Source organism: Rhinolophus sinicus, chromosome 14 (assembly GCF_057876585.1).
Source record: "Rhinolophus sinicus isolate RSI-liver-muscle chromosome 14, RSI-T2T, whole genome shotgun sequence".
Taxonomy (NCBI): Eukaryota; Metazoa; Chordata; class Mammalia; order Chiroptera; family Rhinolophidae; genus Rhinolophus; species Rhinolophus sinicus.
The window spans coordinates 180913120-180941020 of record NC_142514.1 but is presented as its reverse complement, the minus strand read 5'-3'; the positions used below and the strand labels follow the sequence as shown (position 1 = coordinate 180941020).

The 27901-nt window shown below is 44.8% G+C and overlaps 3 protein-coding genes across 6 annotated transcripts; 2 read left to right on the top strand and 1 right to left on the bottom strand.

The window, feature by feature from the left end:
• The first annotated feature begins 30 nt into the window (after positions 1-30).
• Positions 31-6034, top strand: ZBTB3 (zinc finger and BTB domain containing 3). Its single transcript, XM_019713885.3, has 2 exons — positions 31-172; positions 517-6034. The coding sequence occupies exon 2, from the start codon at positions 566-568 to the stop codon at positions 2120-2122; it is 1557 nt and encodes a 518-aa protein (XP_019569444.3). The 5' UTR covers positions 31-172; positions 517-565; the 3' UTR covers positions 2123-6034.
• TTC9C (tetratricopeptide repeat domain 9C) lies at positions 6033-13676 on the bottom strand. Of its 2 annotated transcripts, XM_019713930.3 has the most exons (4): positions 13106-13676; positions 12214-12503; positions 8730-8912; positions 6033-7727 (listed from the first exon to the last, which is right to left on the bottom strand). In XM_019713930.3, the coding sequence occupies exons 2-4, from the start codon at positions 12449-12451 to the stop codon at positions 7633-7635; spliced, it is 516 nt and encodes a 171-aa protein (XP_019569489.3). In that variant the 5' UTR covers positions 12452-12503; positions 13106-13676; the 3' UTR covers positions 6033-7632. The 2 variants fall into 2 exon arrangements, with proteins under 2 accessions (XP_019569489.3, XP_074192601.2); XM_074336500.2 differs by lacking the exon at positions 13106-13676 and having other exon boundaries at positions 12214-13037.
• Positions 13677-13818: 142 nt separating this feature from the next.
• HNRNPUL2 (heterogeneous nuclear ribonucleoprotein U like 2) lies at positions 13819-26049 on the top strand. Of its 3 annotated transcripts, none has more exons than XM_019713929.3 (14): positions 13819-14711; positions 16620-16755; positions 17051-17127; positions 17326-17465; positions 17773-17863; positions 17960-18072; positions 18295-18558; positions 18852-18974; positions 19353-19481; positions 20012-20180; positions 21521-21721; positions 22725-22798; positions 23057-23164; positions 23284-26049. In XM_019713929.3, exons 1-14 carry the CDS (start codon positions 14174-14176, stop codon positions 23362-23364), a joined length of 2244 nt encoding a protein of 747 aa, XP_019569488.2. In that variant the 5' UTR covers positions 13819-14173; the 3' UTR covers positions 23365-26049. The 3 variants fall into 3 exon arrangements, 2 of the variants coding, with proteins under 2 accessions (XP_019569488.2, XP_088645767.1); XM_088789641.1 differs by having other exon boundaries at positions 14027-14750; XR_016018391.1 differs by lacking the exon at positions 22725-22798 and having other exon boundaries at positions 14027-14750; positions 23284-23324.
• The last annotated feature ends 1852 nt before the right edge of the window (positions 26050-27901 follow it).

Here is a 27901-nt window from a genome sequence, read left to right as displayed (position 1 = left end):
GCAAACTTGAGCCAATTGCAACTGAGAAGGTGGGAAGGGGCGGAGTTCGCCCAGTGGCTGCTCGGTGGTGGGTGAGGGATGAGCTTTCTCTACTAGTTCCCACCCTAGGACTTCTTAGCCCCTGGAGTGCGACAGAGAGAGGCTCAGGGAGTTTCCGGAGTGGGGCGTAGAGGTATCACCCGGGAAGGCCTGGGAGGGAAAGAGACTCTTAGTTGGAGGAGCGGCTGGAATCTACCGGTGGGCGTCGAGGAAGCGGAGGCTGGCTGGGGGGCGGGACTTCCTGGGAGGGGCTTTGTGAACTGGGCGGGGTCTGCTGCTACGGTGAAGCCAAGGGGGCGGGGTTAAAAGGAGACCAGCGGGTGTGATTTAGGAGAAAGGAGGATTGTAATTTAAGCGAGAGTCTTGGGATCAGGACGGTGTTTCTAGAGCTTTGGGGGTGGCAAGTGATAGCCCAGGGCTGTCGCTAAGGTTTCTTGGAGAGGTTACCTGCCCTAACCCACTGCCCTCTCTTCCCAGGGAGCTACTGGTGGGGACCTTTCTAGGGGCTTCCCCTTCGTGGGGTGCTATGGAGTTCCCAGAGCACAGCCAGCAGCTGCTGCAGAGCCTCCGAGAGCAGCGGTCCCAGGGTTTCCTTTGTGACTGCACCGTGATGGTGGGTAGCACCCAGTTCTTGGCCCATCGGGCTGTGCTGGCCTCCTGCAGCCCATTCTTCCAGCTTTTCTACAAAGAGCGAGAACTGGACAAGAGGGATCTGGTGTGTATCCACAATGAGATTGTCACGGCCCCAGCCTTTGGGTTGCTTCTGGACTTTATGTATGCTGGCCAGCTGGTCCTGAGAGGGGATACCCCTGTGGAAGACGTACTGGCAGCTGCCAGCTACTTGCACATGAATGACATCGTCAAGGTGTGTAAGCGGCGGCTGCAAGCCCGGGCCCTGGCAGAGGCGGACAGTACCAAGAAGGAGGAGGAAAGCAGCTCACAGCCCCCTAGTTTGGAGTTTTTGTCCAGCACTTCCCGCGGTCCCCAGCCTTCCTTGGCATCTGCTGAGACATCAGACCATTGGGCCAAAGGGGAATGGAAAGGCCCTGCGGCTCCCTCTCCTACTGTCTGTCTTCCAGATGAGCCCCCAATGCCCGGTGGGGCTGACACTACACAGCCTGGCGTGGAGGTTGACTCACCGAGTCTACGGGCACCTCCTCCACCCCTGGCTGATGTCTCTCTTGCCAGTCCCAGTAGCTCCACAGAGACAGTTCCTGCAAACTACTTCTCTTCTGGCCTCCCAACAGTTTCAGTGGAGCCACTGGCTCCCCTTGATGTGGGTTCTGAGAGTTTGAGGGTGGTAGAACCAAGGGGTACTGGAGGACCATTACAAGGTTTCTATCCCCCAGCTTCAGCTGCAGCACAAGTCCCAGCCCCAGTTCCATCCCAGGCTCCCACCCCAGCAGAAGCTGAGCTGGTCCAGGTGAAAGTAGAAGCTATTGTGATTTCTGATGAGGAGCCCGATGTGTCAGAGGAACAGTCTCAGGGTCCTGAGGGACTGTTCTCACCTGGAGGAGCAATGTATGGTGGACAGCCCCCCCAGCCAGAGGCTTTTGAGGAGCCCAGGGTAGCAGGACTGGAGGAGGTGGGGCCAAGTGACCACTTCCTGCCCCCAGATCCTCACCTCCCCTACCATTTGCTGCCAGGTCCAGGGCAATATCATCGAGGACTGGTGAACTCGCCCCTGCCTGCTCCTCCGGCCCTGCATGAGCCACTTTACCTGCCTTCTGAGTATGAAGCAGCCCCAGGAAGCTTTGGGGTTTTTACTGAGGATGTTCCCACTTGCAAGACATGTGGAAAGACCTTCTCATGCTCTTACACACTACGGCGACATGCCACAGTGCACACACGTGAGCGACCTTACGAGTGTCGCTACTGCCTGCGCAGCTACACGCAGTCAGGGGACCTGTACCGTCACATCCGCAAGGCTCACAATGAGGACCTGGCCAAACGCAGCAAACCAGATCCAGAGGCTGGCCCCCTCCTAGGAGTACAGCCCCTCCCTGGCTCCCCTACGGCAGACAGACAGAACAACTGTGGTGGAGGACCACCCAAAGATTTTGTACTTGGCCCCAAAAACTAACATGTGGGGAGCATGAGCTGATGCTAGGCCTGTCCCTTGTCATCGTTGGGGCAGCACAAAAGGTTGGAAGCATCTTATTTCCCCTGCTGGGTGACAGAATGAAGATTCTGACCACGCTGAAGCTTCCTCTCATCCTTTACCCAGCCAGATAGCAGGACCTGATGGATCTCAGTCAGCACCAAGGGCACTGGGAATTTTCCTGGGGTGTAATCGCTTATCTGCATTCTGGACCATAAAGCTAGCAGTGAAAGTATCTCATTGAACTGATGTTGGCTGGTTTCTTCCACAAACCTCTGCATCCTGACTCTTTCTTACCTCTCCTGATCTTTTAGGAAACCGATATCTGTACTTGGGTTAGGGTGGGGGTCAGATTGCTTATGAGGCAAGAAGTGAGATAGGCAGAGGGCAATGTAGACTTGACTTAGGAAGAGTGCACAAATTAGGGAATCTTACAAAATTATGGTTTACTGTTGTAGTTGAGTTCCTGTGTACTGGGCTGTATCAGGGACTTCATATACTCATTTACTCCTCAACAACTTGATGAGGTATTAGCTCCCCCACCTTTCCCACCGACAAGGAAACTTGACACTCAAAAATCAAAGTTGACTTGTTCAAGGTCACAGACCTAGTGAAGGGGCAAGCCAGAATTTGAACCATGGCTTGTGATTTAAAACACTCCCTATACTGGTTTAAAACAGTGTTGAAAATAGTTAACTGAGAACTGTGAGTCGTTTTCTTTTGTGGCCTCTTGAGTGTTTGGCTTTGCTCCCTTATCCCTTTACCTCTGCTTTCCATGTGAAAAAACCTTTGGTTGGCTGTTTCAAAAACATATACTGTATCAGTAACTTGAAATGTTTGCCTACATGTCATAAATATGAATTGAGGTCTCTGCAGATGAGAAACTGAAAAGCAGAAAATACTAAGCTCCATGGTGGTAGGTCTGCAGGGGGTGGGTAAGGGCCTGTGGTATGGAAATGATGGGTGCCTGGGGAAACTAAAGCAAGGAAGTGCAGATGAGAGAAGCTCATCCAGTCCAACTCCCTCACTTAACAAGTGTGATGACAACCTAGAGAGGTCAGATTACTCATCTACTGTCACACAGGTGGTGATTGACAGTAGATAGCAGAGAAATGGGAGTTTGGGGTGTTGCTGTGGGGTGGGGAGGAAAGAGTCCTAGGAATGTAAGAGAAGGGTCTGGCCTAGTGTGTGAAGAGTGCTGCTGTAGGATGGACCGGAGGGCTCCCTACAAACCCTTCTCTCCAGCACATAAGGAACTGAGTGCAGACAAAGCAGGAAGGAAAATTTAGAAAAAGGTAAAAATACAAGTAAATTTTCTGTTTTTTTTTGTTTTTTATTTGTCTGTCATAATCAGTACTGTTAACTCTTACTAGCAAGTTACATTTTTTGAGTTATAGGAAGGAGACAGAGCTGAATGTTGAAGATTTGGCCAAAGAAAGCTCCTTATCTGGGGCATTATGGGAAGCAAAATTTGATGCTTAACATGTTCATGGTTGAAAGAGTGACTTCTACACCTTTCACTTTCCTTGTGTTGGAATAACCTTTGAGTTTATCTTTCAAATGGTTAATTTTATTTATGCAAATACATTACTAACTTAACTCCTTGGTGAAACAAGGCAAGACATACATATATACAATTAGAGCTATTCTAGTTGAATGGAGCACCTTTTCCAAAATCTTTCCTACAGTAAATCAAAATGCCTAAAAAGAATCAGTTGCCTTTAAGAGGGTGAATTTTATGGTATGTAAAACATATGTGTATGTACGTATATATATGTATGTGTCTATATATATATATATATATATATATACACACACACACACACACACACACACACACACACACACACACATATAGTGAGGGGGGGGAAATTGGTTGCCTTAGAACATTAGTTCCTAAAAGCAAGGCATAATCAATATCTGTGTCTACATGTACATATAGTGTAAATAATTTCTCTGGACAGTCTAGAGAACACAGTAACTATTGTTACTGTTTCAGCCACCCTTAAAACCTAAGAAGTATCTGTAACTTGGTGAAATTCTGCTAAATAGCAAGCATTTGCTTTCAGTTCCCAGCATGAGATGCATTTTTTTATTGACGTATAGTTGACACACAATATATTAGTTTTAGATGTGAGATGCATTCTTCATTGGAGGTGGCAGTTAGGAATTTTCAAGATGTTTAAAGCAGCAGCCAACACAATTAAGGCCACAGTTGCCTCTCTATCTGTTGGACACTAGGAACACTTTATGCCAGTCTGTAGAGGTGTGATCAATATTTTCTTTAGTTTCCACTGCTCTTGATGGTCCCAACCATGGATTCAAGGAAGGCCAGGTCAGCTCATCCAACCTTTACTCCAACACTGGACCCTTCTTTTGCCAGTTAAACCTGTTTGAGAGAACTCAGTCTCCAATGGAAACCTACTCTATTGTTGGACAGCTCTAATAGTTGGATAATGCTTCCTTCTACCGAGCCAAAATCGGCCTCCTTTTATGCGGACGGGCCGGGCCCCAGCTTCTGAAGAGTTTCACCCTTAGAAGTTATTTGCTTTTGAGTTATAAGCTTCATTTTCAAACAACTACCCTTTGCTCGCCAGCTTTAAAGATGTTATTTCTAGTTTAGTATTTCATATCTTTTCCTAATTGGCTATTTTGTAAGTGTGCCTTTACTTGGTGTCTAATGCCTCTTCAAACACCAGACATTTGGCCAAGCTCAGCTTCACAAAACTCACCAGTTCAGCCTATCACATTGGATTTTTTTCACTGGTTTTGATTTTAATTTTTCCAAAGCCAGTGTTTCCGAAGATGGTTTACTTGGACATATACTTTTTTATTGTGAAATCTATTTATTTTTATTCTTTTTTTTTTTTTTTGCAAATATGATGTGCTGCTCTAAAGTCCCCTCCCCAATTTTATCAGTAAACAATTTTAGCATGCAGCTCTAAAAGAAATCTTGAAAAAAAAGACCAACAAATCATCACACTCAACAAAATTGACAGTAATTCTTGTTCAAATTTCCCTAATTGTCTCATAAACTTTTGTTTTTTCAAATCAGAATCCAAATCCCAAGGGTTTTAGGAGCTCTGTGCCAAGAACTGGGAAGCGATCAATATATGTATTTTTTTTTATTTCAGTCTCTTAAACTTTTAGTATTTTTCAAATCAGAAGTAGAGTCGCGTTTACTTGGCTGATGTGTCTCTTAACATGTTGCGTACGGATCACGAGAATCTTCGTTTTTTCTGAGCGGACTTTTATGAGGGATTTAAACCCGCCGTACGCAATGTGTTAAGCCTCTTTTAATCTATAGGGTCCCCTCTTTTACTTTGCAATTTGTTTATTGAAGAAATGTGATTACTCATCTCATGGTTTCAGAGTCTGGAGTTTGCTGTTTACATTCCCATAGTGTCATTAAACATGTTCCTCTGTCCAAAGGTTTCTTTAAAAGTATATATTTAGATAAAATATTAACTAAATAGTAGTATGTGGTTTTGGCAAAATTGTAAAGGGGGTGGGGAGGAGTTTGGAAAATACTGTTTTAAACTGTCCCTTATGTGCCAAAGTATGAACCTTCACATCCGCTATGAATGCTTTCTTTTCAAGCAAACCCTTAAATCCTGTGTGGAAACCTTTAAGATTGGTAAGGTGAGCAGCCTCCGGACCTCGACAAACTTCGGAGTATTAGAGATTTTGGTACCTTCTGGCTAATTCCTTCAGGATGTGGGCTTGCCAGACCTCCTCCAGACCCAGTCAGACAGCCTACCTTTGTTCACTTTCCTGTTCATTAACATCTCCATAGGAGCTGGCCTTGGAAATAAAGACTGAAATGTAAGCCCCACCACTTTGTCTCTTAGCAGTGCTAATAAAAAGATGAGTGCAATAAATTTCTAAAACACATTTTTAAATATCAGTTTTATTTTTTCCTCATTGATGAAGAGGATAGCTCACTGTAACATTAAGTCTTGGGGTAAAAAACAAAAACAATAAAGTCAGAAAGCAAAACCATGCAAACCATGCAACTGTGACAAAATTTTAGCAACAATCAAAGCTTAGAAATTTAAGCAGCTTGGAAGAGGAATAAAATATTGTACTTTTGTTAGTTCTGTCCTTGGACTTCATAAGATTTGGTAGAAAAACTCTGTTGTGAGCTAATGATGTATTATTTAAGGGTGGAGGGAGAAACAAAGAGAAGCCTAGATCATTGGGAGAGAGGGTTTTACTAATAAAGGAAAAAGAACTTATGTACACGTTTTAAGACTAAGGTGTTTTTTCATTCCCCCCCCCTGAAATTTGTCTGAGGTTATATGATGGCTAATGCTTATCATTATCACCTCCACTCAAAGGTAGAGGCAGTGTATACGCTCTCATCTACTCTGTAGAACTCATACACTGTGGGCATTATTCAAGTGAGTAGAATGACAATCCTCGTTGATGGAGCTTTCTATTGAGTCATGACTGCACCAGACTTGCAGCCTGCACCTGTGCCCAACACAGCTTCCAGAAAGTTCTTAAAAGTGCTTAAAAAGCACTAAAGAAGAACTCTTCCTCCTTGTTTCCCTCCTCTATAAAGGAACTGAGCTCTTGTAAAATACAAGGTGACAGGTAAAGAATAGATTTATGTTTTTATCCTGCTCTTTTATGATTGTTTCTAAAAAGAGAGTAATCTGTCTTTCCTAATGTTTTAGAGAAATGAGCAACGAGCATACTATATATAGCTATGTGCCTATTAAAACTTAAAATGTGTACTTGTGTGTTTTTTTGGCATGAAGGCTGAAGGGTTATTAAATAAATACTTAAATGCTTGACTCCAGAGATTTTAAGATAGAAGAGTTTAATGAAAAAATAAATAAGTATACTATATTCATGACGAGTATAAACAATAACAAAGATTAGAAATTACCAAGAGAAATAATAGGAACCAAATACTCCTGTAGGGAAAAAACAATCTGAATGTATATGAAATATTAAGAATAAGGAATTAATTTAATCAAACATGGTTAATTTCAAATTTTTCATTTTAAGACATGTGGGCCCAATTTATAATTGTCTAGTTTCACCAAAGAAATATATTGCCCAGTTTGTGGCCTGTGTAACTTTAACTGGGCATCTGAGGAAACGAAGAAACTTCTGTCAATCATTGTTTCATCCTCTGCTAGCCTTCTTCTCTGTACATGAATACATCTAACAACATCGATTATTAAACCTATGCCATAGATATGACTAATTCCACCCACAGCTAATGAATGTTTTTTGGTTCTATTCCTCAAGGTAAATGTCCCCAAGAATACTATGTATTGGAAGCTATCCAAATATATAGACGGACAGACAAAAAAGAGGCAGACTGTATAAGTGGTAGTTTGTGCAGAACTAGAGACAAGATAGAAATCCACCTTGGTCAGAGGTATGGGGTTAATTCTCTTGTGAGGCTCAGGTTTCCCTTGATGGGTCTTTAATGGTTCACCTAAGTTCCAGTGGACGAGTATCCTTCTTCTCTGTTAACCAAACATGCCCAGGTACAGCTGCTTCTCTTTCCGATGGTAGCTGCTGAGTTCGGATTGTGTTAGCTGAAGGTACCGCCGGACGTTGGCATCTTAGAGGAGGGTGAAGAAGTCAGACATAGACCATAATCGCACCTCAGGGACAAAGATTGCTAACATACTTCCATTTTTAAAAATCATTCTAAGATCTGAATATATCACAACTATTCCATGCAAAAATAAATCATTAATACTATTTTGGATTTTTTATTAAAAAATCTTTGTACAGGGCCAGGCTGGTTGCTAATTTTATAATGAAAGGGAGTTTGAAGAAATAGTTATTGTCATAGCAGAGCCGCAAAAGATAACTCTATGTGGGTGGCAGTTAACCTATATGCTTGAAGAAAGATGAACAAGTGACTCATATTTTATATCTTTATTAATTCATAGTGGCTGTCTCATGCAGTTAGTGAGATTTTACTGTATTGTTATAACATTTGGGGATCCTCGACTTCTAGCATCTGGCAGTTGCTCTAAGCCAGAATGGGAAAAAGGAGACAATTTTCAGTGTTGAACCAGCCATCTGCTTAGCAATATCCTTTTTGCCCTGGAAACAAAGGAGCAAGTCTCAGATTCTCTCTCTGTAGGCCTTTTTCTAGGTCATACCTGGGCTTAGTTGAGCTAAAGGATAAATTGATAAAGCAAAAGCCAGACCCCAGCTGGAGAGCTGGAAGAAATAAGGATTATCAAGTGTATTCACTGGAATCCAGATCCTATTTCAGTCACAACTTAGGAACTGAAACTTGAAAAACAATGCTTTAAAAATCTCTCTCACTGGGGGGAGGAGAGGAGATTATATATGCGCCCTTTAAGCATAGAGATTTCTGGAGGATATACCATATTGCTTTCCTGTGGAGACAAGAATACAAGAGTAGAAGGCCTGTTTATTGCATACTTTTATACTTTTAGAATTTTGAACACGTGAATGTATTATTACCTAGTCAAAAAATTAAATAAATTGAAAAAGTACAATAAAATAAAACCAGCTTCCAAAGCTACTCCCTCAGTGGGACAATTTCCTTTGTCCTTACCACTTCAACCCCCTTCTCTCTCACCTTTTGGCTGCCTGCTGACAGCGGCCAGGAGGTAGTGCCGAGCTTGGTCATAGTCCTGCAGATGGAAAAAGGCCACTCCGGCGCGATACAAGGCCTTGGCATTATCAGGCTGTCGTTCCAGAACTTTCTGACTGTATTCTTTCACTCGTTCATAGTTTACTGGCTCCATCTGAAGGAGACAGGCTAATGGGGCCAAATGAAAGGCAGAGAGAAGAGGGAGGAGGGCCTTATTGCACTAAATTCCATTGGCCGACTCAAGTCAGTACCAAACATAGAATGATTACAACATTCACCCATCCAACAAATAAATGTTAAGTCTCTACCATGTGCTGGACATTCTTCTAGGCACTGGGGATGCAGCAGTGAATAAAAGCTCTACTTACCTTCGACCTTCTTTAGTATCTACGGAATGCCTACTAGTACCTAGTGTTGGGATAGGCCCATCTATAAAACTGGTAAGAACATATTTTAAAAATTTAAACCTCTTCCTCATTGTGTCTCTTCTCCCCAAGGATCTCTGCCTTGAAGCTCCCATTTCACCACCATTCTTGTTCTGCAGCTTTGTTAACCATGGTTGCCATTACTTGTGTGAGGCAAGAGCAATCACTGTGCTATGTGCTTCTTTAATCTTCTCATCCACCCTATGAAATCAGTGTTACTACTTCCATTTAATGGATGAAGAAATCAAGGCTCAGACAAGTAAAGTAAGTTGTCCAAGATCCCACAGCTTCTAGGTGGAATGAGTAAGAAATCTGAACCAAGGACTCTCTAACTCCAAAATCATCCTCATTCTCTATTATGATTCTCTACTTCACCACTCCCTTGGATGATTGAATGGCACCTCAAAAGACAAATCTGTTCAGGAGACAATGTTCAGGCCAATGTTCTGTCCTTGTATAATTAAGAAGGGAAATAGTTCCCTATTTCATAATTGTGGGAATTAAGCCTAGTATAACCACATCGTGGTGCTGAGAAGAACTGAGAATGAAGGCTGACGAGTTATTGAAGGGCCTCGGCTGATGTTTGCATTCCTTCTGCAACATCCCCACCAAGTGGTCATATGGTTTATATTTAGGTATTTCCCCAGATTGGTGGTCACTTAATCCATTGCTGTAGATTCATTCATTCGACAACTAGTTATGGAGCAATGACCACATGCGAGGCAGAGCGGGAGCAGGGCTTTAAGAAGAACAAAATAAACATCTTGATGAGTAAAGAGCTAGTCCCCAAGTAGTAGGAATACACAATAAACAAATAAATGCATTTTTCAAAAGTGCTTTGAGAAAAACAGAACTGTCCTGGGATAGAGTGAATGAGGTCAGAGTGCAGTTTGGTTACTGAAGGCCTGTTTAAGAAAATGACTTCTAAGCCAAGATCTGAATGACAAGGGTCATTCAAGGGATAGGGCATTCTAGCCTGACAGAAGAGATCCTACAGAGCTGCTGGAAGGTGGAAATGTACTTTACAAAGTCAGTGTATGGAGAATCCAGATCATGTCCAGCCCTGCAGGTAACGGTCAGAGTTTGAATTTTTTCCTAAGTGTAATGAGATGCCATTAGAAAGTTTTAGGTAGTGACGTGACCTGGCTTCCTTATCTGTCCAATGGGGATAACCCTAACTTCCAGAATTTTTGTGAAATGAGAGATATTGTAAATAAATTCTCACCATGTTAATTGCCAGGCAATAAGTGAAAACTTTTAATTCAGTGAGTCTTTAGGGAGCATCTACCAATCACCCACAAGCAGAGGCTTTACAGACAGATGGCTGAGCCATAGTCTCTGCTTTCCAGTCCACCTGCAGTCAAGATATTGACAGGTACCCATCTCTACATCTCATTTCCTTGACTTCTAGTCAATTCTTTAATACATATCCTATTCTCTAATAGTGTGCAGTATTCTGCAATAAGAATTCTGGAGTTAAGAATTGCCCAGGTTTAATTTTAGTTCTATCGCTTACTAGCTGTTTCCTTAAATTTACCTCAAATGATTTTTATGACACTTAAATAGGTTAATATGTGTAAAGGGCTTAAACAGTGTCTGACCATGGCATTTTGTAAATGTCACCTCAATGAGCCCTCCCTGACCACTCTCTTTAAAAGTGAACGCTCCCATGCCGGTAGCAGTCACTATCTGCATTTTCTGCTTGCTTTCCTTTAGAAGGTACTTATCACCTTCTAACATCTATATGTTATTCTTGTTGCTGTTAATTGTCCATCTCCCTTACTCGAATACACGTTCCATGAGCAGGGATCCTCAGCAGCTAATAAATAATTGTTCAAATGAAACTTTAACTACTCTAATTATTATTGTTACTTGAGTCTAAGAGTAATACTATACACACACTGTAAAAAAGCTAGACTTTAGGGCCAGCCCAGGGGGCTCAGGTGGTTGAAGGGCAGTGCTCCTGACACCGAGGTCACGGGTTCAATTCCCACATGGGCCAGTGAGCTGCGCCCTCTACAGCTAAGATTGTGAACAACAGCTCTCCCTGGAGCTGGGCGGCCAGTGAGCAGCCTGAGGTTGGAGAGAGCTGTGATGGGCTGCTGTGTGCTGCCATGCGACCGGTGGCCGTCGTGAGTGGCTGGCTGCCAGCGTGAGCAGCGGCACCAGCGACCAACCGCCTCAGCGGAGGAGTAGAAGGCTCATAATCCCAGCCTGGGCCAGGGAGCTGTGTCCTACACAACTAGACTGAGAAACAACAGCTTGAACTGGAGGGGGGGGGAGAAAGGGGGGAGGAGCTAGATTTTCGCCACACTACAGCTGATGAGTATTACAGTAAAAAAAAAAAAAAAAAATCACTTTTAAACAACCATCACAAAGTGTAAAACCCACTCCTAATAATTTCCAGAGCTTCAGCTTGGCCTATTAGAACGTTTTAATATACTTCAAAATAATTAGCTCTATGGTTATTTTTGCTGCCATAGAACAAACCTAAGAATTCATCTTTCTTTCAGCAGATTAATCCTAGAGATAGTCTTAACATCCATTAAGGCCATCTGGAGATGGAAGATACTACTTATCCAAGTTACCATCTAGCTGATTTATAAGGAGGAAAATGAGGAAAAACTATCAAAAACATCTAACATGGATGACTTACATCAGCTGAAGCACGTGCCTTCTTTCCTGTTTTTTAAATACGAAAGAAACAACACCCTGAAGGTAAGTTCAGCACTTTCTCTATAGCGTGCAAAATTCCCTAAACGCATCAGCATCACCTGGGAGTCCCTCAGATCATAGGCACTACCTCAGGCCCATTAAATCAGAATCTCTGGGGGTGGGCTCAGGAGTTGTGTTTAACAAACTCTCCCGATGAAATGTGAGACTACCGCCCTACAGAAACGCAATTAGCCGTATAGATTGGAAATATATTTCAATAAATAACAGAATTAGATGACAGCAGAAAAGCACGTCAGTGTTTTTTTCCAATGGTCAGATTTTCATGTGCCTGCCTGTATACTCTACCCACCCTTCAGCCCTGTTCTTACCAGCTAGATTGTTGTAGCAGTCTGTCTGGATGGTGTGCAGTATGTTTTCTTGTTCAGGTGTGAGAGCTGGGCCCTGAGGTCCTAGATTAGGTATCGGGGAGGGCAGACTTGGATCCAGACCCCGCAGCTGAAGCAGAGCCCGATGGTACCTACTCACGGCATCTCGGTACCTCCCTTCCCGGTAACACTGGTTCCCTTTCTCCTTGTACAGCTGAGCCTCGTGCAGGCGCTTCTCCATAACTCTGTCGCTCAGTTCTCTTGAGAAAGTGGGAAGTGAAAAAACTGAAGCTCTGGAGATGGAAGCAAAATTACTGATTTTGATAGCCGACTTAAGTAGGCAGGAAATTACCCTTCTCCAGGAGGCCCTCCAGGGGAGTTTTGCTTTTCACTACATCTCCTCCCTCTCCTCTGCAGTATTTTTCAATCTCTAGAAGTGCAGGAAAATAATCAGGGAGAGGATGTGGCAACAGTAAAGCCAGAGATTAAGTGATTTTCCAAAGAGATGATTCCGGGTGAAGAGACCCTGAAAATGCAAAGGCCGCACTAAGGAATTGGGGCTGGCATGTGAACGCCGGCGAATTTACTTCCTCCTTACTTTTAGACACACCTCCCTGACCTGGAAGTGAAAGGAAGTAGGCGGGGATAACTGCTAACAATGGTCTAAAGTGCTTGACTCCATCCGAGTTCTTTATTCGCACATATTCAACTAGCAATTGTTGACGTCTGTACCAGAAGCTGGGGAGCCGAGGTGAATGTGATCCGTGTACCACAACCCACAGGCCGAGACTGACCCAACCGCAGAGCAGCTCAGCTGCAAGTCCTCCCAAGCCCCGCGGCCAGCCCCTCTTGCAAATACCCAAGCCCGAAAATCTTCCCCTGGGCTTCCGTTTACCGGCCGGAGCATCCAATTGACAGGATCCCGTCTCCCAACAGTTTGTTGTTTCAAGGGTCGCGCGCATTGCGCCACGGCATCCAATCAGAAACGACCCCAGAAAAGTAATCCCGCAATACGACCTCGCCTCTACAGCCTCTCCTGCGGACCAACACAGAAAAAAAATCAAAAAAATCCCCTGGTAGCTTCGCCAATTGGAAAAATCCGGACGATCACGGATGACCAATCAGAGTTGCAGATGACGATTCAAGTTGGCCAATAAGAGAGCTAAAAGGCGAGGTCATGGCGTCTGTTGCTGGGTAGAAATTAAGGGATGGGGCCAAGTGGTTATGGTATTCCTTGGTTTTGGAGAGCCCTTTGGTTTACCAAGCAGAAAGACAATTACTAGTAGGCTTTCACGTTGCAACAGCTTCCTTCCTGGCTCTTTTTTTTCTGACTCTCAACAAGCTGCTGTACGTATAGACAGTAGAGAAAAGGGACTAGCGAGCAAACCCCAAGACGACAGCTCGATCCGGTCAGACGGGAGTGAGGGTGGTAACTGGACTGAAGGGGCGTGTGGGAAGGGAGCTCCGGGCGGCTGCGCAGTCCCCGACTGGAAGTACGAAAAAACGGGTGCGCACACGCCTCCGTGCTACGAGGCACTTGAGCCGCAGCCAGCCTTCCCCGTCTCCGGCTCCGGCGCGGCTGCGCGGTGAAACTACCGGCGGCGATTGGCCCATGGGGTAAGAAGGGGTGGGAGGTTAAAGGGAGGGAAGTCCGTCGTCCTCGGCGCGCGCCCGCCAGCGGCAAGGGAACCGAGGAAGCAAGAAGGAGAATATTATCCTAGTGCATGGTTTTGGGGTCCGTGGGCCTAAAAGGGAAAGGGAGCTGGAGGGAGAACCAAACACGACGTAGCGGAGGCTGCGCGCTGTCCTTGTTGCTTGCGTGCGTCCGTGCGTGCGCTCGCTCGCGCGGGCTCAGTGCTGGCGCGTGAAGCGGAGGCGGGCGGCGGCGGCGCCTGCGCGGTTGGGCTCGGTCGACGGTTCGCAGGGGAGGAGGCGGCGGGAGGCGGAGGAGGCGGCGGCTGCGATGGAGGTGAAGCGGCTGAAAGTGACCGAGCTGCGGTCGGAGCTGCAGCGGCGGGGCCTGGACTCACGCGGCCTCAAGGTGGATCTGGCGCAGCGGCTGCAGGAGGCGCTGGACGCCGAGATGCTCGAGGACGAGGCCGGCGGTGGCGGGGCCGGGCCTGGCGGGGCCTGCAAGGCGGAGCCTCGGCCTGTGGCCGCGTCGGGCGGCGGCCCGGGTGCGGATGAGGAGGACGACGAAGAGGAGGAGGAGGACGAGGAGGCGCTGCTTGAGGACGAGGACGAAGAGCCACCCCCTGCCCAGGCCTCGGGCCAGGCCGCGCAGCCGCCGCCAGAGCCCCCGGAGGCGGCAGCCATGGAGGCCGCGGCCGAGCCGGATGCTTCCGAGAAGCCGGCGGAGCAGGCCACGGCCGAGTCAGGTGGGGTAAATGGTGGCGAAGAGCAGGGCACCGGCAAGGGGGAGGAAGACGAGCCGGAGGAGCGGAGCGGGGACGAGACGCCGGGATCCGAGGCGCCGGGTGACAAGGCCGCGGAGGAACAGGGTGAGGAGCTGGCAGCGGAGCCCGACTCCAGCTTGCCGGGTGCGCCCCTGTCCCAGCACCCAGCCCTGCACCCCAGGGTCCGATCCCTTCTGATCACTTGCCTGAAAGTGCCTGATTCCCATCGGCATTTGATGGGACACCCCAGGGGACGTGACTTCCATTCTCTATCCCCTTTCTAGGAGGTTTGGCCGCCTCTGGTGGCCTTACTCTCTGCAGGAGGGAGGTTCTTGCTTAACTCGGTTCGTTGGTGGTAGTGGATTGAAGTGAGCAGTTTTGCATGCGAACTGCCTTTGAGCTACCTGTGGAGCAGCCTCCCGCGGTGCTGGTTTTTTTTTCCCAAATCGAGAATGAGAATGCGTTAACGAATTGGCGATTCCACGGACAGCCAGACCGACTGTTGGAGGCTACCTGACTGTTGACTTTTTCGCCGTAAAAATATTAGGCAATAAACAATTCGTCAAAGTTCGCTCCATCAGAAGCACATTGCTAGAGTTTGAGCCACACAGAGAATCTGGCAATCTAACCTTGTTCCTGCTTTAGCAGCAGGGGACAGCCTGTGATGTGAGGGTGTCGAGTTTAATAGTTAACTAGTGAAGAGAAAGCCTTAATCTAGCACATTTGAAACAAGTCATTTAACTTGGCTAGGGGTTTTACTTTGTATTCTTAGGATTAAAATACAATCTTCCCACTGAGTTGATGGATGAGCATGTTTGTAAATTTGCTGCACACTTAAGTAGCCGTTTACATTTCTGATCCCTAACTAACTTAATTGAAATGATTGAGGTGTTGGTGGGCCCATTGAGTAACCTTGTGGAAGAGAATGTGTAGCGTCACCGCGGGGAGTTAATGACCTTTCTCTCTTCCTTTGAAGTGATTGGATGGGTAGAGGTGATCCATACTATCTGTCAGAGTGGGTTGGAAAACTAAAGTGTCTTCCAAGTCTTAGTATGAAGTGGGTTGCCTTAGTTCTTTTTATAATACATTTTTTAGGCTGCTACTTAGTATAGTATAATTGGAACCCATTCTACAATAGTCACATGCAACTTGAAGATTGTTTGTCCTATGTCCTGGAACAAAAATCCCATTACATAACCTTTGACTTAACGTGTATCCCAAATAACAGATAATAAAGGTTGGGGGATAAAGGACTGTTTTAAATTATTATTAACAACTTTCTTAGTATTGGAAACTACAAAAGCCTAAGGGAAAATTCCTTTGTTTTTCTCTTGTAAAGAATATTGCTAAATATATGACAACACCTTTCTGCCCCAAATTGTGTGCAGTAAAGGTGCAGTATTATTTATGGGTTTCTTGTGACTTAGTGGCTTGCTCTTGTAACTTTCAGTAAAAATACAGCTCTGTATCATGCACCTGAATCCACTTGCTAGATAAGTAAAGCTGTGATGGCTGTGCATTTTAAAGCTGGAAGGAAAGGCAAACTCTTTAAAAGAAATTTACAAAGTGAGGCTTCTGTATCATGAAGCTGTGGAAGTGTTGGAAAATATGTTTTCTGTCCAGCTTAAATTCTCATCTGAAAATCAAGAATTTAAATTAACCTGTGAAGTTTAAAAAAAAAAAATTTAGGGGATATATTTTTCATGTCATATTGGTGGGGAAATCTGCAAGTTTGACCTGATTTAAGCAGATAAGTTTAGAATGCAAAAATTGTCCAATTTTTATCTACTGCTTGCCTGTAACTAGCCCATAGTGTCTTTTTTTAAAAATAAAAATCCCAGGTAATGACAGGAAGGTGATCTTTGAAAATAAACCGCTCTGTGGATGCAGTGGGAGTAACTTGGCTACTCTGATTAGACAGATACTCAGATCCCCTTAAGTTTCTGTTGGTTCTGAGCTTATTCTTCACTCTAGTATGAAAAACTGCTGATTTTCTTTCCCTCCTTTTTGTAGGAGATGACCAAGATAGTGAAAAGTCAAAACCAGCAGGCTCAGATGGTGAGCGGCGGGGGGTAAAGAGACAGCGGGATGAGAAGGATGAACATGGCCGAGCTTACTATGAATTCCGAGAGGAGGCTTACCACAGCCGGTGAGGGAAACAGTCCCTTTCATTGAAGGGAGTGTCTGCTCTGATATTGGTATATCTGGTGTTGATTGGAGTTTGCAAAGAGGGGTGGATTAAAAATGGAATAGGGTTTTATAGGCATAAGTTTTAGATTGAATCTACCCTGGAAGCTCCTGTTGCCCTTTTCTCATTTGCTGAAAGAAGCTGTCTGCTGGAATTTTATATTCACTGATAGTTAAAAATGGACCTGATGTCATGCAGACACTCCTCAAAGAAGAGGGCTTTGGTTACATTGTATTTGCTTTTCTCTCATGTGTAGCTCAAAGTCTCCACCACCCACCGAAGAAGAGGCAAAAGATGAGGAGGAGGATCAAACTCTTGTGAACCTGGACACGTGTATGTATGAGGCAGACAGGTTGGGATTTTAACCAATCAGAGGTGATTTGGGAGATTAAAACTTAATGGCCTGCAACTTTTAAGAGATTTAGCACATGGGAAACTTTGTATCCCTTCTTGACAACTAGGTATATTTGTTCTGTTGGTGGTTATCAAGTGTTGGGCATTAGAGTAAACAGATTGCTTCTTTCTTAATAGATACCTCTGATCTCCATTTCCAAGTGAGCAAAGACCGCTATGGAGGGCAGCCACTTTTCTCAGAGAAGTTCCCCACGCTGTGGTCTGGGGCAAGGAGTACTTATGGAGTGGCAAAGGGGAAAGTCTGCTTTGAGGCCAAGGTAGTATGCACAGCTCATTAAGAACATTCATTTATTAAATTATTCATTAAACTGTGTACTGGACTCTTGCCCACCAGTATTTTATTAGTGTAGAAAAAGGCACCACACTTTAACAATAAATAACCTTCGCTCCATTAACCAAGAAATTGATCCCTATGGCTTTGCTTTAAGTTCATTGACAGTTGTTATTTTGATGTTGAGTTTTGATAGTTGTTTTCAGTTTGTATAAAAATTTTGTCTTTTTAACTTAAACTTTGCTTCTCAGTTGCTCCAGAGTATCTGAGAGTTCCTTTTCCATCTTGAACAGGTAACCCAGAATCTCCCAATGAAAGAAGGCTGTACAGAGGTTTCTCTCCTTCGAGTTGGATGGTCTGTTGATTTCTCCCATCCACAGCTAGGTGAAGTGATTTTAACTCAGTGGTTGGTGTTGGCTACCATATTCCTTACACCATGAGAAGTTTGGGTGTAAGTAGCTAACTTGTTGTCTATTGTAGGTGAGGATGAATTCTCTTACGGTTTTGATGGACGAGGACTCAAGGCAGAGAATGGGCAGTTTGCAGAATTTGGCCAGACTTTTGGGGAGAATGATGTCATTGGCTGCTTTGCTGTAAGTGCTCCTAGACGTTGTGGATTCATAGCAAGAAGTGGGTAGAGGGCACTGGGAATTCAATTTGCTTCCCATCAGCTGCTCTCTTTTATGCATTTGACACATTGCTTGCTTAGTTGTGAAGTTTTGTTTTTTGTTTTTTTAATAAAAGATTAAATTGTAAGATTTATTCAACCTCAGGCCCTATAAGCTCATAAATGCTCTTATCTTTTGTCACTATAGAATTTTGAGGCTGAAGAAGTAGAACTTTCCTTTTCCAAGAATGGAGAAGACCTAGGTGTGGCATTCCGGATCAATAAGGAATCCCTGGCAGACCGGGCCCTCCTACCCCATGTCCTCTGCAAAAATTGTGTTGTAGAATTAAATTTTGGTCAGAAGGAGGAGCCCTTCTTCCCACCACCAGAAGAGTTTGTGTTCATCCACGCTGTGCCTGTTGAGGAGCGCGTGCGCACTGCAGTCCCTCCCAAGACCATAGAGGAGTGCGAGGTACGCCACCCAGCACAGAGCCTTAGTGCTCAGGCTTCGCAACGATGGGTGGGTAGCTTCTCTTCTCAAAGCTTTACTGAACGGGCAGGGGAGGATTTTTTTTTCCTCATTTTTCCTTTTATTACCCTTAATGACAAAAGTTTTATAATAAAACGTTTATTTTTAAAAATCAGTAGAATCCAAGAGTGAGCAATTAAAAGCAAATCCTCCAGGGGAGGCTGTTATTAAATTGGGCTTTAGAAACATGGCCCTCGCTTATTTTTCATAGCATTCCTGGTGCTGTTTACTTGCAGGTGATTCTGATGGTGGGACTGCCTGGATCTGGAAAGACCCAGTGGGCACTGAAATACGCAAAAGAAAACCCTGAGAAAAGATACAATGTCCTGGGAGCTGAGACTGTCCTCAATCAAATGAGGGTGAGTTGCTGGGGGGAGATTAGTCAGCTGTGGTATTTGCTCTGGAGGTACCCAGAAACTCCTAGTGGGGTTAGTCTTTCAAGTGTCCGAGACCAAGGGTCCCACAAATAGAGAAATGAGTTATTTTCATGTGTTAAAGGGAGATTTTTTTTTTCCTTTGCTGTGTTGTCATTTCTGAGAGCTGATAAAATCTGGAATACATCCAGATTAAGACTAGAAATGATTCCTGCAGGAAATGGACTATATTCACGGCACTGAGGAATAGGAATGAACTAATGTGGTAGCTTTGGCATTTCAAGAGATGACACCAGTGACTTTTGGACTTTAACTTGCTGCATAACTTCTTGTGTTCTCTTCATTTCCTCTCAAACTCATCAGATGAAGGGGCTTGAGGAGCCAGAAATGGACCCCAAAAGCCGAGACCTTTTAGTTCAGCAAGCCTCCCAGTGCCTTAGTAAACTGGTCCAGATTGCTTCCCGGACAAAGAGGAACTTCATTCTTGATCAGGTATTTTTCAGACTTCCAAAAGAAATCTAGTTTTATAGAAGGTCCAAAGATGAACGTTTTGGTATCCATTAAATCTGATAAAATTACTTAGAGTCAAAGTGGTATGCATTTGTAGAGAGAGACTTAATTAAGGAACAGAATCAGTGCACCTTATTATGACCAAGTGGTTGTGCGTTATAGTTCTTTGAACTCAGAGATGCTTCTTCTTAGTGTTTTCACTAATATATTGACCCAGATTGTAATACATATAGTAGAGGTAATGGGAAGTGTTGGAACTCTTTTGGATTCCTGGCTCCACCACTTACTAGGTTTGTGACCTTGGACAAATCTTGGCCTCTATGAGTCTCAATTTTCCTGATTTGTAAAACCCAGTATCTGTCATGTAGAGTTCAAAGAATTAAAGAAGATTGTGTATGTAAGACCCTCCCTGATGTGGTGCCTCATTTGTAAAAGATGCTCAGTAAGTGTTTTGGTTGAATTTGAGTGATAATTCTTATTCCTAAAACCTCTGTGATTCCTCCTGTCCTTAGTGTAACGTGTACAACTCTGGCCAACGACGGAAACTATTGCTGTTCAAGACTTTCTCTCGGAAAGTGGTGGTGGTTGTCCCTAACGAGGAAGATTGGAAGAAGAGGCTGGAGTTGAGGAAGGAAGTGGAGGGAGATGATGTGCCTGAGTCTATAATGCTGGAGATGAAAGGTGGGCTAACCTTATACAAGTTAGGGATCCTCTTCTTGGCCAGTGCACACCTTACTAGGGCTTCTTAGCACCTGGAGTGATTCTCCATGTTTAAAGTGTAAACCTGAAGAGTAAATTAATGGTAAATGAATAAGCAGAGTGAATGGAGAAGCAGTAATCCTTTAGCTCATTCTGGATAAGATGCAATAAGGGAAATAGTGATAGACCACAGGATAGTTACATCAGAGGCTTCATTGACTCAGTTATTCATTTAGTAAATACCTAAAAGAGTGTCTACTGTGCGTCCAGTGCTGTTCCAGATGTGGGGAAATCGTGAATGAAATGAAGCGCTGTTTTATTGAATTGATATTCTAGGGGCGTGGTGTTATGCTTCAAATTAAAGTAATAGTGGTTGGGTTGAATGATCTCATATCTTGATTTCTGATATTCACATTAGGCTTGTTTTTTGTTTGTTTTGGTTTTTGATATGTGCCTACAATCTTGAATGCAATACAAAGCCTAATAGCAAGGTCCCCATAAGGCAGAATTACCAATCTTGATTGATCTTGCTTCCTGCTGTTCCCTTCAGAGTGTGGTTTTTCCCTTTGCTGCTTGCAGCTCCTGGTTTCCCACCTGCCCTATTGACTGATGGCTCTTTGAATTCTGATAACACACAGGGATGGGAGCTGGTTACAGGCTAAGAGCCAGGTTGTTCATTCGAATTGACTAAGAATGAGCTCTGCCAGTCCATAACTGATATTCAGGCACTCGGAGGAATTTAGTTCAGTTTTATAAAAATGAGGGTTAACTGAATTCATCTAATAATTAAGAAAGCCCTCACTGAACTGAATTATACTGGAACTCAGCCTCTGAACTTGATGTTTAGAGACTGGCAGATATGCCAGCCCCTCATCTACAGGTGATGAATAAGACCCCATGTACTCTTGATTCCTGTTCTCCTAGTGTAGATGAGTAAGTGCCTTTCGGCTTGAGTCAGTTTCTTATCAGCGTCTTTTAAACATGTATTTCTTAGCATCTTATCTAACGACACCAAAACTTTCTCAGTTACTTTTAGCCTCTGGCTACCTGCTTCTGGCCTGATAAGAAACCTTAACCCAGTTCACTCTTAATTTATTATGGATCACCTGAGAACTTGTAAATCTACAGTTTGCAGACAGCCCTTTGCCTGGGGCTGTTACAATTTTGGGGAAACTTATGGTAGAGAAAGTACCAGCAGTTTTTTTGTGTATCAGTAGAGGAGGCTTAGAAAATCTTATTCTTCCTGTAATAGAGATTTTATAATGAGATCTTACCCATCTATGCACTTTTCAGGCCCACAAGCTTCTCTCTTACTCTTATAGCCAACTTCTCTCTGCCTGAAAAATGCGACTATATGGATGAGGTGACATATGGGGAGCTGGAGAAGGAGGAAGCTCAGCCCCTTGTCACTAAGTACAAGGAGGAGGCAAGGAAGCTGCTACCCCCCTCCGAGAAGCGGACAAACCGCCGAAACAATCGAAACAAGCGCAACCGGCAGAACCGAAGCCGAGGCCAAGGCTATGGTGAGTCCTCAGGGCCTGCCAGCCCCCAGCTGCAGTCTGTGCTTTGTGCTGAGCAGGATCCACAAGGAAACCAAGTCAAGTCACTCAAAATAAGGAATAAGGAAGTAACTTCTTTATGGAGTTTATGTCTTCCTACATCCTTTACCCCCAGTTTCTGTGCTTTTTCCATAATCCTTCGACAAAAGGTAATTATTTTTCAACAGAAATATTTGTTTCCGTGGAAAGCAATGCTTGAGCCTTCTCATTTGTCTAGTTTCCATTTTTACAAGTGGGTTCCCCATTCACTGTTGCAGTGTATCTGAAGGGTTTGTGCAGTGAAATTGGATCCTCATCTTAAGTGTTCTAACTGCTTTGTCCAGTAGATCAACCCTGCTGTACAGACCACAAAGTGAACGCATTGTTCAGTAATTTGGGGGGCTACAAAGTAATTGATGCTGAATGTCTAGTTTGTCATTTAACCCTCCAGTGTGCATTCACTGCCCTTTAAAAATGTGTGTATATGTGTGTGTAAGTGTGTGTTAGTGTTAAGTCAACAAAATTATTGAGTACCTGCTGTATGCTAGGCACTGGGAATACCAAAAATTCCTGCCCTGGAGGAGCTTATTATTTAGACTTTGTTTCATTTGTAGAAAATGATGGGTCTGGGTTATATGACATCTGAGATCCCTTCCAGGGCTGAAAGTCTGTGATTCTATGAATGGCAGTTTTTACTCATGTTTCTAACTCTGCCATGTATCCTTTTGCCATCTTAAATGTTTTGCGGGAATTGGGGAGCTTCAAAAGCAAGGTGGCTTGGTTTTCTTGTGTTTATTCCTCTGCCCTCCCCCCTCAGACTTTTTAAAAGATCCTGGCTGGTGCTTTAATTAACATTGTGTGCGCCTGACAGAAGCAGGCCTCCTATTCCCCCAGAATGGCCTTTGGCTCCGACTTTTTGATTTCCACTCAGACGTGGAGCCAGGACCCCACGCCAGCTGTCTGAGCGCCCTCTCCATTTCTCTTCCAGTGGGCGGGCAGCGCCGAGGCTACGACAACCGGGCCTACGGGCAGCAGTACTGGGGGCATTCTGGAAACAGAGGGGTGAGTGCAGCTCTCCTTCTGCTCCTCCCTCTGGGCCGTGCTAGCCATTCCTATTGGCTTGGGGGAGCAGAGTGGTTTGGGCTGTTTTCTCAGGGCTTAGAGTTTTTCCCATTTAATGTGTTCCTCTGGAAGGATTTATCCTGGGAAGGTTATCCTGTTAAAATATGAAGCTGAGATGTGTCTCATTTAAGACGGGGCTAGCTGTGGCTTGTGATGCAATAAATCCATAAATCTTCACTCCTCTTTCTCCTTCCTCAGGGTTATCGTAATTTCTACGATCGGTACAGGGGAGACTATGATCGATTCTACGGCCGAGATTATGAGTACAACAGATACAGAGACTATTACAGACAGTACAATCGGGATGTAAGTATCTTTTGGGAATAGAGAGGGTGAAGGGGGGCAGGACCAGAGGAATGAGTGTCATGCCTCTCAGTCCTCAGCCGGCTGTGGCTGCCAGTGATGGGGTTTCCCCTCTCTTCTAGTGGCAGAATTACTACTACCACCACCCCCAGGACAGAGACCGATACTACAGGAACTACTACGGTTACCAAGGGTATCATTGAAGCCCCTGCCCTTGTCGCCTGTCAGCCATGAAGCTGAATCTCTGGGGGTGCCAGGCACCCCCCAAAACACAACCAAGGAAAACAGGGGCTGTCGGGGTGGGGCTGAGCTGCCGGGGAGGGACGGTGGGGGGGAGGGTGCGTAAGCTGGGGTGGGGGTGGGGGGAGGTGGAAACAAACAACAAAACTGTACATTTTTTTTAAAGTTTGTTGAAAAAAATATTGTCTTATTCTATAAAACATTTCAAACCTAGTTAGATATTTGTAATCAAAAAACATTTGCGCAGAAAGCAGCACTTAGGGCTGCCTGTCCTGTACCCTGTGGTTGGACAGGAAAAGAGCTAGAAATGTCACCCTTCTGACATTTTAAGGCAGCTGGACTGGCAGCCAAACAAGGGAGAGTGATGACGTGGTGCGCAGAGGGTGGGGAAGCGTGTGAGGGCACTCTCCATAGCAGGCAGGAGTGGGGACAGAGGGAGAGCTTGTGACTGGGGCAGTGAAAATAAATGATTGGCTCTTATCAATCACTTGCACCAACTAACCGTTTGTACTTTCTTTACCGACCTTTCCCTCTTGGGATATCTGGTCTGGTGGGCTGGGAGGCCAAGTGTCCCTGTCTCCACTTTGCTGTGCCTTTGTGCTATTTGGCTGAGGCATGGAGACTATCAGTTGGATGGGTCTATTATCTAGGATTCCCAAGCCAAGGAGACATGGGCACTGTGCTTGTTTGCAGAGCAGAATAGCTTGCACCCTCTATGTGCCCACTAATGAAGTCCCACAAAACCTTGGGAGAATGGGGTGGCAGCCCTCAGCCTGAAGACTGAGCACCAGTCTCTCCTTTCTGTCTTCCAAGGTTGAGATGGGCGTGAAGTCTCCGAAATCATCTCTGTTAGGGTATCTGTCCTCTTATAGTGCAAGAGAAGGAACGTTTCTCAGGGTTTCAGCTCACACAGAAACGAAGCAGGATTCTTTTCACTGCAGCAGGATATGTATATAGGTGAATCCTGTGGTGTGGGCTACCAGGCCCGGGTGCTGAGAATAGCAACTATTTTATACAGTATGGAGGGCATGAGCCCTGCTGGTTTTTTTGATACACAGGTAGAGAGTAAATAGAAAGGGGGAGGGGGGTGGGAGGCAGCTCAGTGGGGCTGCTGCAACTTGGGAAGAGCGTGAATGTAAGCGAGTGTAACAAATGCGTGAACGGGAGTGCCCCTTCCCGATTTCTTGAAACAGGATTCCTCCCGATTTCTTGAAACAGGATTCCTCCCGGGGTGCTTTCCCCGCTTGTCCCCAGAGAGGCCTCTAGCCAAGAGACTTCAGTTGGGATGATTTTTGTTTGTTACTTTACCAACATCCTCCCAGTTCTTGACCAACAGATTCGGGTGTCTGGGTTCAAGAATTTGGGTGGGATATGGGAATGCTCTTTCAATATTTAGCTTCAGTTTTAATTCATCTTCCTGCTCAGCACTGGGTCAGCCAAGAGCTTACTCAGCAAACCCCACTTACTGCAGCACTGCCTAGTGAGGGAAAACCCTGGGTTGTGCTTCTAGAATAATGCTTTACTTCCATTTCCTCACCTGGGCAGTTCTCTGTTAAAATTTTGTGCTGAGATTTGATGTCTCCCTCTCCCACTGTTACCACCATGCAGGCCTTCTAGGTATGCAGGCTCTCATTCTGGCCCTCTAGTCTCCCCGTCTGTGACACCCTTCTTCTGCCCCACAAATACCTCTGACCCCGAGGCTGGAATGGGGGGGCTAGTAGGAAATAAGTCTGCTTGCTCATAATGATGTCTTTTTTCGGGGCGCCTGCTTTCTTGCGGTGCCATCAAATGGATTTGTGTGTGGCAGTTGGTGAAATGATTGCATGAACTTTTCTGTAACACACTACTTTTTATTATTATTAAGGGAGTTTTTGAGAAAGCTTTGCTTATAGCGTCAGGGCAAGGAGGTAAAAACTGGAGCCCAAAAAAATTCCCTTAGGGCAAGATTATGTTACAATAGAAAATTGAATTTGAGGCAGGAGCCACCACCCTTTTTCAAATGTTTAGTCCTCCAGTTAATAGCATCTTTAAGGTCTATGACAGTTTGGGGATGCTAGGCCCTCAGGGCCAGGGGGACACACTCTATGCCGCTTTGGGTTTTTTTGGAGGGGAGGGAGGGTTGGGGAGGTACTTGCTGTTAATTTTTGACATTAGAAAGTCATCTTTAAAAAAAAAAAAAAAAAGCTGTTTCTCTGGGTGGGTAGAGAGTGAGACTGCCACTCCTTGTTGGTTTAGTCCAAGAGATCACTCGCAACAACAGTAGATGTCTGGGTTTTGTTTCTGTCTGTCTTTTTATTACAAGAAAACAATGTTAAGAGGGCAAATGTGGATTAACAGGAGGGATCCCTAGCCTTGTTTTCCTTAGAAGACTTGTTTAGTGTTTTATCTGACCTCTGTTGTAGTTGTAGATGGAAAAGCTTGTGAGAAAAACAAACACCACATGGAGCCTGTAAATGTTTTTGCACAACCTGTAAAGCATTCTTGGAAGTGGCCAGTAAAAAAGGGTTTTACCATTTTAAAAAAATGTAACTGTGTCATTGTTTACATCTGTAACCTTTTCCTCCCCTGTTCTCATTACAACATTCTGGCAAAAATGTAGGCACAGTAGCTTCCAGTTTTAGAATAAATAACCATTTGGATTGAATTCACTCTATCTCCTGTGGCTGCACTGACTGGGGTGGAGTGTGTCATCTGGGGGACTGATTTATTTACTTTTAATGTTGCTTCCTCACGTTGCACTGAGTCCAACCAAGGGTGGCTTTCCTTTCCCATGGCTGTTACTCCCTTCCAATTCTATCACGACTTCACTTGGGAGCCAGCCATGCCTTCACTCGGGGGTTGTTGGCCTACTTAGTGTGTGCTTATGCTAAAAGCTTGAGCCATTAGAATAGAAGAAAATAAATTATAAGTCATGACCTCTGTGTATTTGGCCTATACTGAAACCAGTAGGATGCTTGAAGTTAAATGTAAGGTTCCTTTTAGGAGCCAAATTTATGCATGAATAATTACCACTTAGGAGGAAAAGCCTACTCATGCAACAGAGGATGTTTGAAGGGGGTTATTTCCTAGTGAATTTGAAGAATGAGAAGATACCTTTAATTAACAAAAGGACTATTGCATTGCTAGCCCTGGACTGATCCTAACTGTAATTTCTAATAAATCGTCGGACTTACTGAGGCTGGGGTGCCACAGGCTCATGGCAATCCAGTGTTCTGAAGGAGTAGTGATTGATAAAGTTCTAGATGCCGCTGACTTCTCTCTATGTAGGTGACAAGATTCAGACCTCTGGCTTACGGTACCCTAAAGGCTACCCTTGATTTCAGTGTCTGCCCATTCTCTAGTTTATTTAAAGTTACTAGTATTAGAGCTAATTAATAATTTGTAGTGGTTATTTATAGCTCTCGCCCTGCCTCTAGTAACCTCTTAAGCTCCCTTTTCTCCCCAACTAGGGCTGCAGCCATTCACCCCTAATCGTGTATGAAAATTGAGTGTGCAGAAAAATTGAGCAAAGGCTTTTGGAAAAAATATCAAGATTACATTTATTGAGCACTTCTGGCTTTTTACCAAGTCTGAGCTGATAAAATTTTCACTTCTCTGGAACTTGCCAAACACTGATGCTGTAGGAAAAGAGAAAGGTTCTAAGTGTCTGTTATGTCCTGCTTGCCATTTAAGCTTGTATATATATATAGCACAATCCATTCATTAGGTATCTGAGTGCCAGCTATGTGCCAGTTCAGGAAGCACCAAGGAATTAAGTAGGCTCCTGAACAGAATAGGGGTAGGTGCCTACTTCAGGAGGGCAACCTGATTCCTTTCCGTTTCCTCTCCCTTCCTCTCCCCTCGCTCTCTTCCTGTGTGAAGGTGTGGGGAAGCTGGGGGTGATAGGCTATATCCCTAAATGGGGGTCATCCTGCTATTACTAGAGGCAGCCCCCCCAACCCCAAGTATATCCAGGCACAAAACTTGAGATGGCCTAGGCTTCCCCTGGGAAGGATGTATCCCTGAATTTTGGGGATCTTGACAATCCATGAGGAGCAGGACATCCTGTTACCTTCTCTGCCTTGGCCCTGGTCCCACCTCAGTATGTTTACCCTTGGAAGGAAAAGGCTTCTAGAGAGGCAGTCTGTGGCTTATAAATCTACCAAGTTTGAGTCTGGGAGGCGCTTCTGAGACATTAAGTTAGGTTTGGCGTCTGGACCACTACAAAGGGTGGTGAGCACACTAGGGGCAAGGACATTGCTTCTGGCGGATGTGACAGAATGGGCCCGAGGGGAAAATAGGAGCAGAGCAAGCCCCAGTTCCCTCAGGAAACCCAAATTTCAGACTTATCTAACTCGGAGGGAGACCAGGAGGTGACCAGGAACAGCGCCCGAGACGAACAGCACGGGACATGGGACATTGATCGCACTCTGTGTACGCTCCAAAGGGAGCCTCTATTCGGCAAGCTATAGAAACCTAAATTGTCTAGCAACATTCAAGCGACCAGAGCCTGCTAAGCAG

What these genes read in the sequence shown, in the direction of transcription:
- ZBTB3 (XM_019713885.3), top strand. Translation starts at nt 566, where the DNA reads ATGGAGTTCCCAGAGCACAGCCAGCAGCTGCTGCAGAGCCTCCGAGAG.
- TTC9C (XM_019713930.3), bottom strand. Translation starts at nt 12,451, where the DNA reads ATGGAGAAGCGCCTGCACGAGGCTCAGCTGTACAAGGAGAAAGGGAAC. An exon ending in CTGCTACAACAATCTAGCTG is followed by an intron (nt 8,913 to 12,213) that starts GTAAGAACAGGG and finishes TGGCCCCATTAG; the next exon opens with CCTGTCTCCTTCAGATGGAG. An exon ending in TGTCAGCAGGCAGCCAAAAG is followed by an intron (nt 7,728 to 8,729) that starts GTGAGAGAGAAG and finishes CCCTCCTCTAAG; the next exon opens with ATGCCAACGTCCGGCGGTAC.
- HNRNPUL2 (XM_088789641.1), top strand. Translation starts at nt 14,174, where the DNA reads ATGGAGGTGAAGCGGCTGAAAGTGACCGAGCTGCGGTCGGAGCTGCAG. An exon ending in ATGTCATTGGCTGCTTTGCT is followed by an intron (nt 18,073 to 18,294) that starts GTAAGTGCTCCT and finishes TTGTCACTATAG; the next exon opens with AATTTTGAGGCTGAAGAAGT. An exon ending in CTGTCCTCAATCAAATGAGG is followed by an intron (nt 18,975 to 19,352) that starts GTGAGTTGCTGG and finishes CAAACTCATCAG; the next exon opens with ATGAAGGGGCTTGAGGAGCC.